The sequence below is a fragment of the Sphaerodactylus townsendi genome, linkage group LG07 (genome assembly GCF_021028975.2).
Source record: "Sphaerodactylus townsendi isolate TG3544 linkage group LG07, MPM_Stown_v2.3, whole genome shotgun sequence".
NCBI classification, from domain to species: domain Eukaryota; kingdom Metazoa; phylum Chordata; class Lepidosauria; order Squamata; family Sphaerodactylidae; genus Sphaerodactylus; species Sphaerodactylus townsendi.
Genome location: NC_059431.1, coordinates 123,856,455 through 123,870,914, shown reverse-complemented (window position 1 = coordinate 123,870,914; position 14,460 = coordinate 123,856,455). Strand labels below are relative to the sequence as shown.

General features: G+C 48.6%; 2 protein-coding genes across 7 annotated transcripts in view; one reads left to right on the top strand and one right to left on the bottom strand.

The window, feature by feature from the left end:
- The window catches only part of EXOSC8 (exosome component 8), a 675,700-nt gene that overhangs the window by 310,805 nt on the left and 350,435 nt on the right, over window positions 1-14,460 (bottom strand). The gene's annotated exons all lie outside the window — the stretch shown is intronic.
- Window positions 1-14,460, top strand: part of POSTN (periostin) — a 97,144-nt gene that overhangs the window by 40,856 nt on the left and 41,828 nt on the right. For all 6 annotated transcript variants that reach the window (XM_048502552.1, XM_048502550.1, XM_048502551.1 and 3 more), the window contains exons 11-12: window positions 1,990-2,126; window positions 7,543-7,673. In XM_048502552.1, coding sequence (XP_048358509.1) covers window positions 1,990-2,126; window positions 7,543-7,673 — 268 coding nt within the window. The remainder of the gene's footprint in view (window positions 1-1,989; window positions 2,127-7,542; window positions 7,674-14,460) is intronic.

The window sequence follows — 14,460 nt, the reverse complement described above, 5'->3', positions numbered from 1 at the left end:
AATGAACTGGAGTACAAAAATTGGCCCACAAAGCTTTTTTAAAAACAGAAAATACTGATCAAGAGATTCCTTTTAAACAACCGAATACATTTTTTGGGGGGGTTGGATGATAATACATAGACAATGTATTTTTCTTTTATGTACACTGAGAGCATATGCACCGGAGACAAATTCCTTGTGTGTCCAATCACACTTGGCCAATAAAGATTCTATTCTATTCTATCTATTCTATTCTATTCTACAATTATCTAGCTAGTTGTATTCATAATTTCCTTCTCCCAGATTCTTAGTGGCTCCCATAGGAAATCCACAGTACCAATTACTATTGCAAATTCTGGGATAAGATGCCAGGTACCTTTGATACTGAATCTTGAGAGGTAAAGATAGTCCACTGTGCAAGCACATGGGATGACATCACACCCAGACATTTACTAGGCCGCCTGCCCTTCCCAGTCATCTACGCTTTACCCCCAGCAAGCAGGGGACTTCCTTTACTGACCTCAAAGGAATGGGAGGCTGAGTCTTATCACATTCATAAATGCTAATTCTGAACATTGCTAAAAACGAGGATACAAAAACCACATAATTATACCATGCACAGAAAAGGGTCATGTTTCTACAGAACTGGGGGAACCTTCCAAGGTTTGCAGAAAATTCAAAAAGATTTAAAAAAAGGTGAGGAAGGGAGATGAAATTTCCCCAAATTGAATAATGTCAACTGAGATCTTACAAAATCTCATGCGCTGAACTATGAAGTTCTTTAGAAACCAGGACACTAGAGTTTTGGCCTGGGCTATCTTGGAAATAGTGGCTGAAACAGGAACAAAACATGGGGAGTGGGGGGAAAGTAGATCAAAATCTGGGAAGACAGACAGAACCTAGGGGGGAGAGTGGGAAAAAAAGAGAGGTAAAGGAATGAGGGTTCAAAAGAGGGGGAGAAATGTCTACGGGAAAAGAGAAAGGGCGGGAGAAGAAACCAGGTTGAGGTGTGGATGCAAAGAGAGGAAGAGTGGGGAAGTTGCGGGGTGGAGCCTGGAGGGAAAAAATAGAGCAAGAGAAGAACTGGAGAAAGGTAGTGGTAATGGACCGTCTGAAAAGAGAAAGAAAGTGGGGACCAATGTTGAGGGACAGTCTTTTTCTTTTCTATAATTTTTATGGTTTCTGAGCTTGTATCAACTCTTCCCTAGGAGTATCAAGACTTCCCTAGGAGTAAGCTCTTTTGAATAAAATGGGATTTGCTGCTTAGTAGCCCTGCTGAGGTGGCTTCCATATTGTTTTTCTTCTAAAGAATCTCCAAGGAGTCATGTAAATAATGTTTATAGTAATTCTGTGACACACACTGGTAAAGTTCCTTTTCCTCGATAGCCTCTATGTTGACTTGTTTCCAAAAAAAGTAGATGAATGAAATTGATCTTGCCTAGCAATTCCATACATGTGTCGTTTCTTTTCTTTTCTTGTTTTGAGGGGGATGTCTCCAAAGCTACGGTGACACAATTAGAGAAGCTGCAATATGTGCATATTTGTGACACCATAGCTTCGCAGACATCCCCCTCAAAACAAAAAAAAGGAACAATGGCATGTGTACAGGATCACTAGGCAAAACAAACTATATTCATCTACTTTTGACAGAGAAATGGGTAACTGATGATTTGCAAGCAGGGGAAATCTCCGTGGGAAATCTTCACAGAGAATTTTCTGCAACACACACAATGGCAGGTGCCACTGTGAAACAGAGAACAGCTTCAAGCAGCAGGCAGGGAAAAAGATCCATTTTGGCCAACAACACTTGTGTTCTCCTGCACTGCCCAAATGGATCTTTTTATAACATCCTAGAGATGTTATGTTTATGCTGTGTGGAATCCACCTCTGTTAAGATTGCACTACACATTAATTACCCTTTTTACAATGGGAATCTGGTCATTTAAAATGAGCTTGATATGTTTTTCCCCAATACTGTATAGTTGTATTTCATTTTCATTTTCTTACTAGGCTGTATGTATCGAAAATTCATGCATGATCCGAGGAAGCAAAGAGGGAAGGAACGGATTCATTCATGTTTTCAGGGAGCTCATCCAGCCATCAGAAAAAACTCTTTATGAAGTGTTGCGAACTGATAAACGATTCAGGTAGAGCAAGATTTCTATATTATGGTAAAATTGTTCTCATTCTGAAATTGGAAAATACTGACACTGAGTTTCAGCATGGTGTTTTGGAGTGGAAAATCATATATTTTTTTTAAAACACAACAAAAACAGAAGACATTTATTAACAACCACTTTTCAGATGACACTGTCAAATGGGCTTAAAAGCTATTTTTCAAAATAAGCAACTGGTAATTTAGGGAGGAAACTAGCAAAACATGTATTGTTTACGAAGTTAACTGGTGGTGACAACTTTTATCAAATTGCCACTGAGTTATGTCCACCTGTTCCGTTTTCAAGGCAAGAGACAAACACAGGTGTTTGCCATTGCCTGGCTCTGTACGGCAACTCCAAAGATCTCCAGTCCAAGTAATAACAAAGTTAGGCTAGCTTGCCCATCCAGGTCAAGGCATGAAGCCAAATACCAGCCTCAAATTCCAGACAAATCTGGACCCTGAAAGAATTCCTGAGCCTTTAATAGGGAGGAATATGCATGGATGCTCTTTCCCTTTATAGTGTGGTACTGATAAGAAACGTTCAATTTTGGTGCAAGCCACAATGGGGCTATGGAACCAGCATGGTTCAGGTATCATGGCAGGTTCACGCAGCATGAGTTGCATGTATGCCAGCAAGAGGGGTGTTAATGGGCTCTCTGTGGCCCCACAGTGCCCGGACATGAACACTGCTGCTGTACCAGTACTCCTTACGGCACGAGCCCTGCCAGCACCAGATTGGGATGAGGGGGTGGGGGCAGAGTTGACTTTAATTGACTTCCTGACGACTTTCAGCAGGGAACACCGCCCTTTCCTAGTGGCGACTTCCTCGGGCTTGCGATGTAATGGAGAGTTTTGAGCTGTTGGTTTCTGGCTTTTCTTCCTTGCTACCCCTCCACATCCTTCTCAGGAGTCCCCGCCGGCCATCTGTCTAAAACTCTTCTCTGCCAAGATGAAATGTGCACTGCGTTAAGAGTCATGCTGTTCACCTAGGCAGGTTTGGAAAATGCAGCTCAAGTGCAGCAGTAAATCGGAGAAAGGTCTGTTCGTCCTTCTCAAAGCAGAAAGCAAGACTACACATGGAACTATAATGTTGTCCAGGGAGAGCAAGGCAGGAGGACTGGCTAATTTCCCCCTTTCCATATTTTCCAGCCACAAATGTTGGCCAGTATTTCTTGGCTCCTACACCAAATCCAATTAAACCAAAGTTCTTAGATATAGTTTCTGGAGCTGTTTTCCAAGTCATTGACTTAAATCCAGGAACCTCAGTCATGGAGATCTGTGCACTTGTGGGGAGTTATAGTCCAAGTTGTCAACTTCTGGGGGGGCTGAACTTCCCCCCCCCCCCCGAGAAAATGTCTGCCAAGGAGGGTGGACTCCAGCCACATTCCTCACTGAGCATGGCCCCCGCCCTGGTCCCAAAAGCCACAGCTTCTGAGAATCGACCCCCAAATGTCCTGGGATTTGCCCGCTGGGAGTTTGCAACCCACAACAGCCACGGCTTAGGATGATCCCGGCCTTCCTCCCTTCCATGATCTACAAGCTTTCCCTCCACTGGCTTACTCTGAAGTAAACCTTCCAAGATCCACATTCAAGGCTTTCCCCATGTCCTCCTGCCCTCCTTGTCAATGCAGAAGCAAACAATTCCCACCCACCCCCGCCTTCCCATCAAACAGCCCCAACGGGTGCAACCTTGCAGGCTGCAGGTAATAACTCCTTTAAAAGCTGACATCGTATTTCTCACCTGGACTCAGCCAGGCTGCCATCTGCTAGGAAAGTCCCTGGAGCTCAGTGGGGCTGCTGCGGGTGTCTGCAACCCAAGGTGGCGCTGCTAGGGTCCCCCATGTGGTCCTGCCTCCCAAGAAGGACCCGTGGGAGGGGGAAATGAGGCCACCCAAAGCAGGGTTGACCTCTGACCCCCCATTTAAGGGGGCGGACTTAGGTTAGGATTACGCTAAAAATCTGCGCTCCTGAAGCTCCCTCCCGTTTCCTATCCTTCGCTGCTCACCTGTTCAAGAGGATCCACCAGTGGTGCTCCGCCCCTGCCCTGCGCCGTCATCACCAGCATCAGCCAACCAGGCAGCTGGGACAGGGAAGCCGGAAGTGGCTTGGGATAGCTTTGGGTTGTGCTTCTCTAGGAACGGGGACTCTTTCCCATTAACCCTTAGGGTGACTCTCTGAAGGAGGCTGAGAGGACCCAAGCCATGCGGAGCCGCAGTGCAAGGACGAAAGAGGTGCATGTGGCTCTGGAGCCACGGGTTGCAGACCCCTGGACTATACCATGCTGCCTTTCTTCCATCCAGGTAGCTTACGAAACCAATAAAATACATAAATAGCATAAAAACGGGTTTGCACTGGGATAGGGTGGTATATAAGCCTAAATCCGTGGTGGCGAACCTTTGGCACTCTATATATCATGGACTACAAGTCCCATAAGCCCCTGCTAGCATGGCAAATTGGCCATGTTGGCAGGGGCTGATGGGAATTGTAGTCCATAACATCTGGAGTGCCAAAGGTTCGCCATCACTGGCCTAAATAATAAATAAATAAAATAAATAGTCCTCAACTTCAGAGAGCTATCTTCATCTAAAAATCAAACAAAACCAAACCAAAAAAACCAAGGAATAGATAGAACGGTATAAACCCTTTCATTGTCTTCTTCCATGAAAGTCCTTTCCAAGGGTTATTTATGTCTCAAACATTTTTAGAGCCCCTCCGGGGGGGGGGGGCTGAATCTTCCCGAGGCAGCAGCGGGCGGCCCCACCAGCAGATTCACCGTCCCCGGGGCACTTAACTCAGCGGAATGGCATTTCTCCCGCATGCGGCTGCCGTGACCCTCCCTGGTGCTGAGAAGTGGGGCCAGATGCAGCCCCAGAATCCCAGGGCCCGTGCCACCTTTGGGGGAGTGGGAGTGGGCTGGGAGAGGAGCCAATGCTAGTCAGCTCCCTCCTGGCCATTTGGTGCATTACACTGGTGGGCAGGAATACAGACTTCAGCTGCCCTTTTGGTTGGCGTCAGTTTGTTAAACCCAAATGGGGACTTCTTGGCAGTGGGGAGACTTTGATTCTTGCAAAGCCTCTTTGTGCCACTGAGTGGCAGGGTGGCGTGGCTGTGGTGCCGCAGGCGGCCACCTGAAGCTTTGGATGTGGTTACCTGGCTGTTAACTAACTTGAACTTTGTTCTGCCAAAATCATTGAGATCAATTTTGCTAAGCCAGTTGGCAGATCCCAGCCAAGAGCTGTTTCCTCTTCTTCTGTGAAACAAATGGCAGGAATTGATAGATCTGGCAGCGAGCTAATGTAAGAAAGAAATCTATTTAGCATAGTTCTGCTTATTAATTAATTAATTAATTAATTAAATTTATAGGCCGCCTCATCCCCGAAGGGCTCGAGGCGGCTCACAACATGACTGTTTCCAGAACAGTAGATTATGGAAAACCTCCCTCTCGATCTTGCACAAGATCACCTGCTTCTGTGTGAACTTGTTCTTGTGCAGAATGACATGCACACACCAGATCTTGTGCAATGATCCCTTCTCTCATTTTGCTCCTTGAGGAGCCATTCTGAGAAGGAAGAAGGAGGTCCTAGGTCACGTCCTGAAACTCTTGGGCTGGTTGCTCAATTGGTTGCACAAGTGGAAATGCAAGTGGGGATGTCATAAGTTTGAAAGTTCAAGCCACTGTTGCAATCTTTTGTGTGTTTCTGTTTGTGAAATAGGCAACTCTAAAGCACGTGGACATTTTGCAGTGGATCCAAGCCACTTCAAAACAAGCATTTTTCCACAGGGGAACGGAGTTCTCCAGTCTGTAGGTCAATTGTAATTTCAGGAGACCTCCAGATTCCCTCGGGTAAATTTCAAATAACAAAAAATAGGTGGTGGTGGTGGTGGTGGGGGGGGGGGGGTTAGTAGGAATACATACTGACTCACTTTTTTCTGGCATTGGAACCCCCACCCACCCCAATCAAATGGTTCCAGAGAGTTTGCCTCCCCTCCGGATGTTGGTTGGCAGTAATAGCACTGAGTCTCAGTAGCTGTCTTGAGTGTCCCCAGAAGAAGAGGAGTTTGCATTTATACTTTTCTTTCTCTCCTGCAAGGTGACTCAAAGTGGCTTTCCCTTTCCCTCCCCACAACAGACACCTTGGAAAGTCAGTGAGGCTGAGAGAGTTCTGAGAGAACTGTGTCTAGCCCAATCTCACCCAGCAGGTTTGATGTGGAGGAGTGAGGAAACAAATCCGGTTCACCAGATAAGCCTCTGCCACTCAGGTGGAGGAGTGGGGAAGCAAACCTCATTCTCCAGATTAGAGTCCACCTGCTCCTAACCACTACACCATCCTGCCTCTCAAGACATGATAGAATGAGGCTGGCGTGAGCCTGTTTTGTGGTTCCTGACAACTACTGCTGGTATTTAAAAGTTTTAGAACAAATCTATGCCATAAAGAAAAACTGGCATCGCAGACCTTTTATTTATTCATTTGGTGCCCCTTTCCCACTCAACTGTGGGCCTGGGAACTATACTTTTCTGACAGGAACTCAATTGCTAAAAAAAAAAAATTCTTAGCCACTTCAAAATCACAACAAAGTTAGGAGAGCCAGGACCATTATAATGATCTACAAGTGATATGAGGTTGTTTATAAATCTGCCCTACAATGTGGGCTTCATTTAGGGTCATCTCTTTTAGATGCAACCTGTTTTAAACAACAGAATAATGAGTCATCAAGCAGAACGAATGCCTATTTGCCTGCATCTGAATGTTAATTGCCAAATTGCAGCAATGCTTTAAAGACTTAATTGTGAAACAAGAGTTGTCAGCCTTGATGCTGCCTCTGGCCTTCTGTTTGGTGGAACCAAATGTTAAGCCAGTCGATGTGTCATTTTAATTACCCTCTAATTACGGGCGGTTTATATGTCGTTGGACAGATTGATGGGGCCGGCTTCTGTGAAGCTGGAACGCCCTGATCCTATTTGCCTGAGTTTGGGGACTCCAAACGTCTCCTGTGAAAAAAAGAGCAGCATTTAAAGCATTTGGAATGCCAGCATGCGGCCCCTGTCTTTCCCATGACGTATCCCTCTTTTGGCTCTGGTTTGGCCAGCAATTTCCTTATCGGTTGGAGCAGCGGTCTTCAAACTATGGCCCTCCAGATGTTCATGGACTGCAATTCCCATGAGCCCTACCACTTGGCCATGCTGGCAGGGGCTGATGGGAATTGTAGTTCATGAACATCTGGAGGGCCATTATTTGAAGACTCCTGGGTTGGAGGAAAGAACAGGGGGACACCTCCCTGCTCTTGTCAGCCTTTTAACGCAAGGCTGGTGTTTCTAATGGGACTCTCCTGTTACTGTGAAGTGGCCCAATGATGTCTCAGGGCTGAATAGCTTGTGTTTCATCTTGCCTTTCCCCCCTTCCCAGCACCTTCCTGAGTCTAGTGGATGCTGCGGACTTGGAATTGCTTCTGTCCCAGGAAGGAGCCTGGACTCTGTTTGTCCCAACCAACGAAGCTTTCAAAGGCTTGACTGAAAAAGAGAAACAGACTCTGATCAGTAAGTAAATCATAGAGAGAGAGAAGTTGATACCATTCGGAGGCAAATAGGTCTGGGCACGCTGTGTATATTAAACTGCGCACATCAGAGTTGAAACATAATGTAAATCATATAAAGTGACAACAAACAGAAAACAATGGGAGCCTTGTGCAGGAAGGGGGAGCGTCTTGGGAGAAAAATTAGAGAGAAAAACCAGGCTGCACCTGTCTATGGTAAGTTCTTCTGACCATAGTGTTTCTGGTGATTCCTAGCACTACCCTTGTCACAACTTCCTGTAAGTAGTTGAGAGCTTGTTTTTCTTTTTCATTTTTCTTGCCAGGATGGTCATGCCCCCGTTTGGCCCCTGTTTCTGCCCACTGATCAAGCGAGCATCAGCAGAAAAGGGTTGCCTTTTCCTGGAGACCTCTAACCATAAGTGGACACATGGGAGTCCTAAACAGTGTCCACCATGCTTTGTGTGTGAATAGCCAGCACTGGCATCACAGCATTGACCTGTGTGGCCTTCCTCTTTATTAGGGGGTTATTTCTCACGGTACTTCCATCAACCACCTTGCTATGTAGATTTGTAGTTTTTAGCCTGGCAAAGGGATATTTGGGTTAATTGGCTGCAAGAACAACTGCAACAAAAGAGAAGGCTGGTTGCCCTTGCATACAAACTGATAGAATATGGCAGTGGCGTTCATGGATCAGAGTCCAGAACCAAGTTCATCATGGGGTGGGGGTCACCTAACTGTGATATAAGGAAAAGAAAGGGGGGAAAGCAGGTATCCTGGACACCGAAAATCACTTTCCCCACTTCTTCATTCTGCATTCAGGCAACGCATTTAATCAATCTAACCACTTCACACACCGGACAAAATGCTCTCTGGCCCCTGGAAGCTTTTGCCACAAAAAATTGGCCAATTCGCTTGTCGTGCCTTTTACTCTGAGAACAGTTCTCAACCCTTGCAGAAGACCAGTGGCTCCATATAGAGATGCTCTGACGGCCCTTCATCTTCAGAGAGGCATATTACTCATCCCTCCCTGGCTCTTCTGAAAGCCTCTTCCAGGGCTGGGGAGGGAGGAAGCAGGGGAAGAAGCCGCTTCACAGCTGATGATGGTGAAGCATGACTGACATCTGTCTGTCTGTCTGTCTAAAGTGGATCTGTGATATGGCCAGCTTGGCAAAAACCGGCCTTCCTCTATCTGAGCGCTGAACTGGATGTGACGTGAGAAGTCCCATCCAGGATCTTCCTGTATGGTTGACTAATAAAACTGCACCAGTATTAAGCTGAATTCATAATATATCTCAGAACATCAGAGAACATCTCAGAGGTCAGTTACAACACAGAGCAGATAGACTGTAAAACTAGTGAATTTCCTGTCCCAAGTAGCCAGTGGAACCAAAAGAGGCAAACCATGACAGGAAGAGAGCCCTCAAGTGTTGGAGTGACCTATGAGTGATGACTTATGACCTATGAGTTGGAGTGGCCTATGAGTTGGAGTGGCCTTTTCCATGCACTGACTGTAAGGAATTCCATAGAAGCAGAAATAAAAGGCTCTTTGGTGTAAAAGACCGTTTATTCAGACATCTTAGAAAGCTCAAGTACACGCAGTGGCAGGAATGAGATCTCCCGCCAGAAACACAGGTTATAACTCCGTCCATCCCATCCCCCCTCCCGGATTCTCATGGGAACGGAGGTCTCATCTCCCTCGCAGAGATAAGGTCTCTGCCGGAGAAGCTGGCCCATCGCCCGGGCTGTGGAATGTACTCAAGGCCAGGCGGCTGCCCTTCTCATCAACACCATTGAATCCTTTACACTCTGCCTCCCTTAAAGAAGACCCCTCCCCTCCAGGTTTGTGAGGAAAGGCGCGGTGGAAAGCAGAAATAAGGGCGGGGGCGTCAATATTTTCGGAATAAACCCATTGATTATACCCAGAGGAATATCCCACCCAAGAGACTAAATATTGCAAGCGTTTGCGATTAAAGCGAGAGTCCAGGATGGCGTCAATTTCGTAATGCTTGTGGCCATCAATAATAGTCGGTGGGGGTCTCTCCGGCGGGTCATGCCAGGCATCGGAAACGGGAGCCTCCTTGAGTAAACTGGAATGGAAGACAGGATGAATGTTACTAAGAGAGTTAGGCAAATCCAAGCGGGCAGTGACATCATTAATCACTTTAGTAATCTGAAAAGGTCCCACGAATCTTTTGCCTAGTTTGGAAAATTTATGCACGTCTCTGAGGTTTTTGGTAGACAAATACACCCAGGCGCCCACACGCAGAGGGAAATCCGAGCGGTGCTTATCCGCTTGCAGCTTTTGGGAGTCTTTAGCCTGTTGTAAGGCAGTCTGGACAGATTTCCACCCCTCGGCCAGAGATGAAATCCATTGTTGAAACTCTGGAGGATCCAATGCTTCCGTGGGTAGTTGCGGCAACGGTGGGAAGGAGCGACCAGACACAATTTCAAAGGGGGTCTTTTTTGTACTGCTATGAACCGCATTGTTATAGGCGTACTCCGCAAACGGAATGAGCTCGCACCAATTGTCTTGGTGGTAGTTGGTGTAACAACGTAAATACTGCTCTAGGGTTCTGTTCGTTCTCTCCGACTCACCGTCACTTTGAACGTGGTAGGGGGCGGCAACCGCCGGGGTGGCCCCTAACAACCCTAGAAAAGCTTTCCAGAACTTTGAAATGAATTGGGGGCCGCGGTCGGAGACCACCTTAACGGGGGCGGAGTGTAGATGGTAAACATGCTGAATGAACAGACGAGCTAACTTAGGAGCGGAGGGGATGGAAGCACATGGAATAAAATGGGCTTGTTTAGAAAATAAGTCCACCACCACCCACAAGACCGTGTTGCCATGACTTTCTGGCAAATCTGTAATAAAATCCATGGAGATGACTTCCCAGGGGTGGGAGGCCACCGGGAGAGGTTTCAACAGACCATGGGGTTTTCCCGGAATGGTCTTGGCTTCTGCACAAACAGAGCAACCTTTAATATACGTCTCAATGTCCTTGCGCATCGCGCGCCACCAGAATTGACGGCGGGCCAAATGCAGAGTTTTTAGAAAGCCAAAATGTCCAGCCGAGCGGGAATCATGGCAGGCCTCAAGAACCTGCTTGCGGAGGGAGGGAGGCACGTACCAACAATCCCCCCCGCCAAACGCCATTCTCCAAACGCAACTGGGAGTCGCCTTCCTCCGCCGGGAGGAGGCTGGCGTCGCCCGCCTCCTCAAGTTCCCGTAGGAAAGGAGAGACCAGGCTGGGAACGGGAGGAGAAGGAGGAGTGGATGTCTGAGATCGGGTGACAGCCAGCCCTAATTGGGAGGGGGAGAGAACAGTGCGTGGAATGTCCCGTAAGCTGGCTCCACCCCCCTCCCCGGGTAGGCGCTAGAGCGCATCAGCCAGTTTATTGGTTTTTCCGGGGAAAAAATGGACCGTGAAAGAGAAACGAGAAAAGAAATCATTGCTTGAAGTTGCTTCACGGACATCTTGAGGGGGGTGGAGAGGGCGGCCAAGTTCTTGTGATCCGACCAAACTTGAAAGGGGTGTTTAGCCCCCTCCAGCCAGTGGCGCCAAGTGGAGAGTGCTACTTTAATGGCCGCAGTCTCTTTATCCCCCACAGTCCAGTTTAGTTCAGCACCGGAGAATTTCTTTGATAAATAAGCACACAGAACCAGCCTATCATCTTTATTTCTCTGCAACAGGGCTGCCCCAAGCGCTTTGTCCGAGGCATCCACGTGAACCACAAACGGGAGATCGGGGTCAGGGTGCTTTAGGATAGGTTCGGTGGTAAAAGCAGACTTTAAGAGCTGAAAGGCTGTCTGACATTCTTCAGACCAGGAAAGGGGGGCCCCGGGCTTGGTGGACAGTGGATCTTTACCCTTAGTGCGTAAGAGGTCTGTGAGAGGGAGAGTCAGTTCAGCGAATTGGGGTATAAAGTCACGATAGAAGTTAGCAAAACCCAGAAAAGATTGGAGTTCTTTTCGGTTGGTGGGGGCTGGCCATTGGAGGACCGCATCAATTTTAGCAGGATCCATTTCTAGGCCCTCGGGCGAGATTCGGTAACCCAAATAGTCAATGGAGGTTTGGTGGAAACAGCACTTGGAAAGTTTGGCAAAGAGGGAGTTGTCGAGCAAGCGTTTCAATACTTCCCGAACCAATGCTTCATGCTCTTCCATGGTTTGTGAATAAATTAAAACGTCATCTAAGTATACCACGACTCCCTTGTACAATAAATCATGGAGAACTTCGTTGATAAGGGCCATAAAAGCTCCGGGGGCCCCACTTAACCCGAATGGCATTATTAAGTATTCAAACTGTCCAAACTTTGTGTTAAATGCAGTCAAGTGTTCATAGCCTTCAGCAATTCTGACCCTGTAGTAAGCTTCTCTCAAGTCCAACTTAGTAAAGATGCGTCCTTTGCCCAATGCGTCTAGAAGGTCCTTGATCAAAGGCAAAGGGTATTTATTGGACAGGGAGACTGCATTGAGACCTCGGTAATCTGTGCAGAGCCGTAAAGACCCATCTTTCTTTTTTACAAACAATACAGGAGCAGCATGTGTGTGTTTGGTAGCCCGCCGTATGAACCTGCGAGCGAGGTTCTTGTCTAAGAAGGCACGAAGTTCCTTCTCCTCATTGGGACTCATACGGTAGATTCTACCTTTGGGCAGTTGCGCCCCTGGCTGTATTACGATTTTGCAGTCAGTGTCTCTATGGGGTGGCAACTGATCGCATTCTTGCTCCTGAAATACCCTGGCTAGATCTTGGTATGCCGGTGGGATGCCGGTAGAATCGGGAGCAATCGCTGATGAAGCCAGGGGGGAGTGTGTGTCAGGAGAAGTTGAGTTTTCCCCCCAATTCATGTGTTCCCCGCAGGGAGGGTCAGTGAATTCCAAGATCCTTTCTTTCCAAAGGAATTTTGGTTCATGTAACAACAACCATGGCATGCCCAGAACTATGGAGTGTTTGGCCACTGGCGCCAGAATAAAACTAATTTTCTCCCAATGGTCGGCACAGCGGAGGAGAACCAGTTGCGTTTTGAACTGGGCCGGTCCTTCGCTCCCGAGAGGACTGCCGTCCATTTGGGTGAAGGGTATGGGCTTAGCCAGGGGGATTTGGTCTAGACCTAGCTCCTCCGCCACCTGGGGCCGCATTAAACAATGGGAGCAGCCAGAATCCACAAGGGCTGAGGCTATAATGCGAGTATGCTCAGCAGGGTTCGCCAGAATCGCTTGGATGGTAATGGGAGCGCTGCCTTCACTCACCGCGTCTGGAACCCATGTCCATTGGGGCTGAAGAAAGGCAAACTGCTGCGTCCCCTCCTCCGGGTGTAGCCGATGACCGCCTTAGATGAGCCCGTTGGAGGCGGTCCAGATTTGCAGCGGTGGCTTGGCAGATGGGGTGCGTCGCGGCGAGTGGTTGGCTTCTGTTTTTTCGGGCAGTTGGCGGCTAGGTGACGGGACCTCCGCCCAGTAAAGACACAATCCCAGCCGACGACGGCTGACCGAGGTGGTCTCTTCGTAAGAGGCGGCTGGGCTTGGCTTATGGGCGCAGTGGCGGCTTCGGGCGTGGGCGGCCTCCGGCACGAGCGTACTCAAAGCGAGACGCCACTTGGGATGCCAGTGTAATCCAATCAGCAATAGTGCAGGGGACCCGAATTAAAAACACTGTTTCACGCAGCTTGCTGTCGACAGCATCTGAGAAGTATTCGCATTTCATGCGCTCAGGCCACTCTGGAGGGAGTCGAGCAGCCGCCGCACGAAATTCGCGGGCAAATTCTGCAAACGGCGGTTGCCTTGCTGGATAGTTTTGATAGTGCGGATAGCTTCATTTTCCGCACCTGGATCTTGGAGCGAGCCCTCAAGGCTTGGAGGAATGCGGGCACCGTGCGAGAATCTTCATCTTGCAGGTTCAAAAGAGTCACAAACCAGTCGGCTGCTGCCCCATCCAGGACTGAGCCGATGTCCGTATTTTTTCGCGCTCAGACGGTATAAATCATCATAGTCCTCCATGTGGGCATCGAGTTGCAAGATGAAGTAGGGAAGTTTGGAAGCGGTCCCCATCGAAGCTTGGGCAGGTATTGGAGGTCTGTAGTAACCCCTTTCCACGGCCCTTGGCGCCCGCGGCGGCGGTTCGCGCAGAGTTGGCCGGGCTGAGGCAGCGATTCGCGCCAGGTGGGGCCGGAATCGGGTGGAGGTATCAGCGCCCGGTGCAGCTGGTGTTCGGTGGGAGCCGGTCCTTGGAAGGTGGCTGGACCCAGCAGCGTCGCCCCTCGAGCGCCGTCTGTACCCGTGACAGCGTAAACTCCAGCAGGTTGCCCTGGTCTGCTGCTTCCTCAGTTCCCTCTCCAAGGCAGCCAGCTCCCTCTCCTTGCGAGTCAATACATCCTGGTGCGCATGCAAAGCTGCTTTCTCTCGTTCCAATTTAGCCAGTTCATCCCGTTGAACAGCTGCAGTAAGTTCACTTTGAGTGCGCAAGGCCTGAACACTCTCACGTTGACGCTGTAAGTTCAGTTTGGAGTGTTCCAGGACTTTATCATGGACTGATAGATTCTGCGCATATTGCCGTTGGAGGCGCATCGCTTAGTACGGTCCAATTCGAGTTGGACTTCTTTGCTGCTGCTCCGGTCTCTCTGCAGGTTTTCAAGCTCTTGCTGCAGCTGTTCCGTTCCTCTTCCATAGCTGGCGTTCACGGGCCCATAGCTTCTTGGGCATCTCGCAGTCGGCCCACTTCCTCATCCCAGCTCTCTTTTCGATGGGAGAGGGAACAGATCGGCTGGGAGGGCAGGCTTTCTCCGGACTCCCT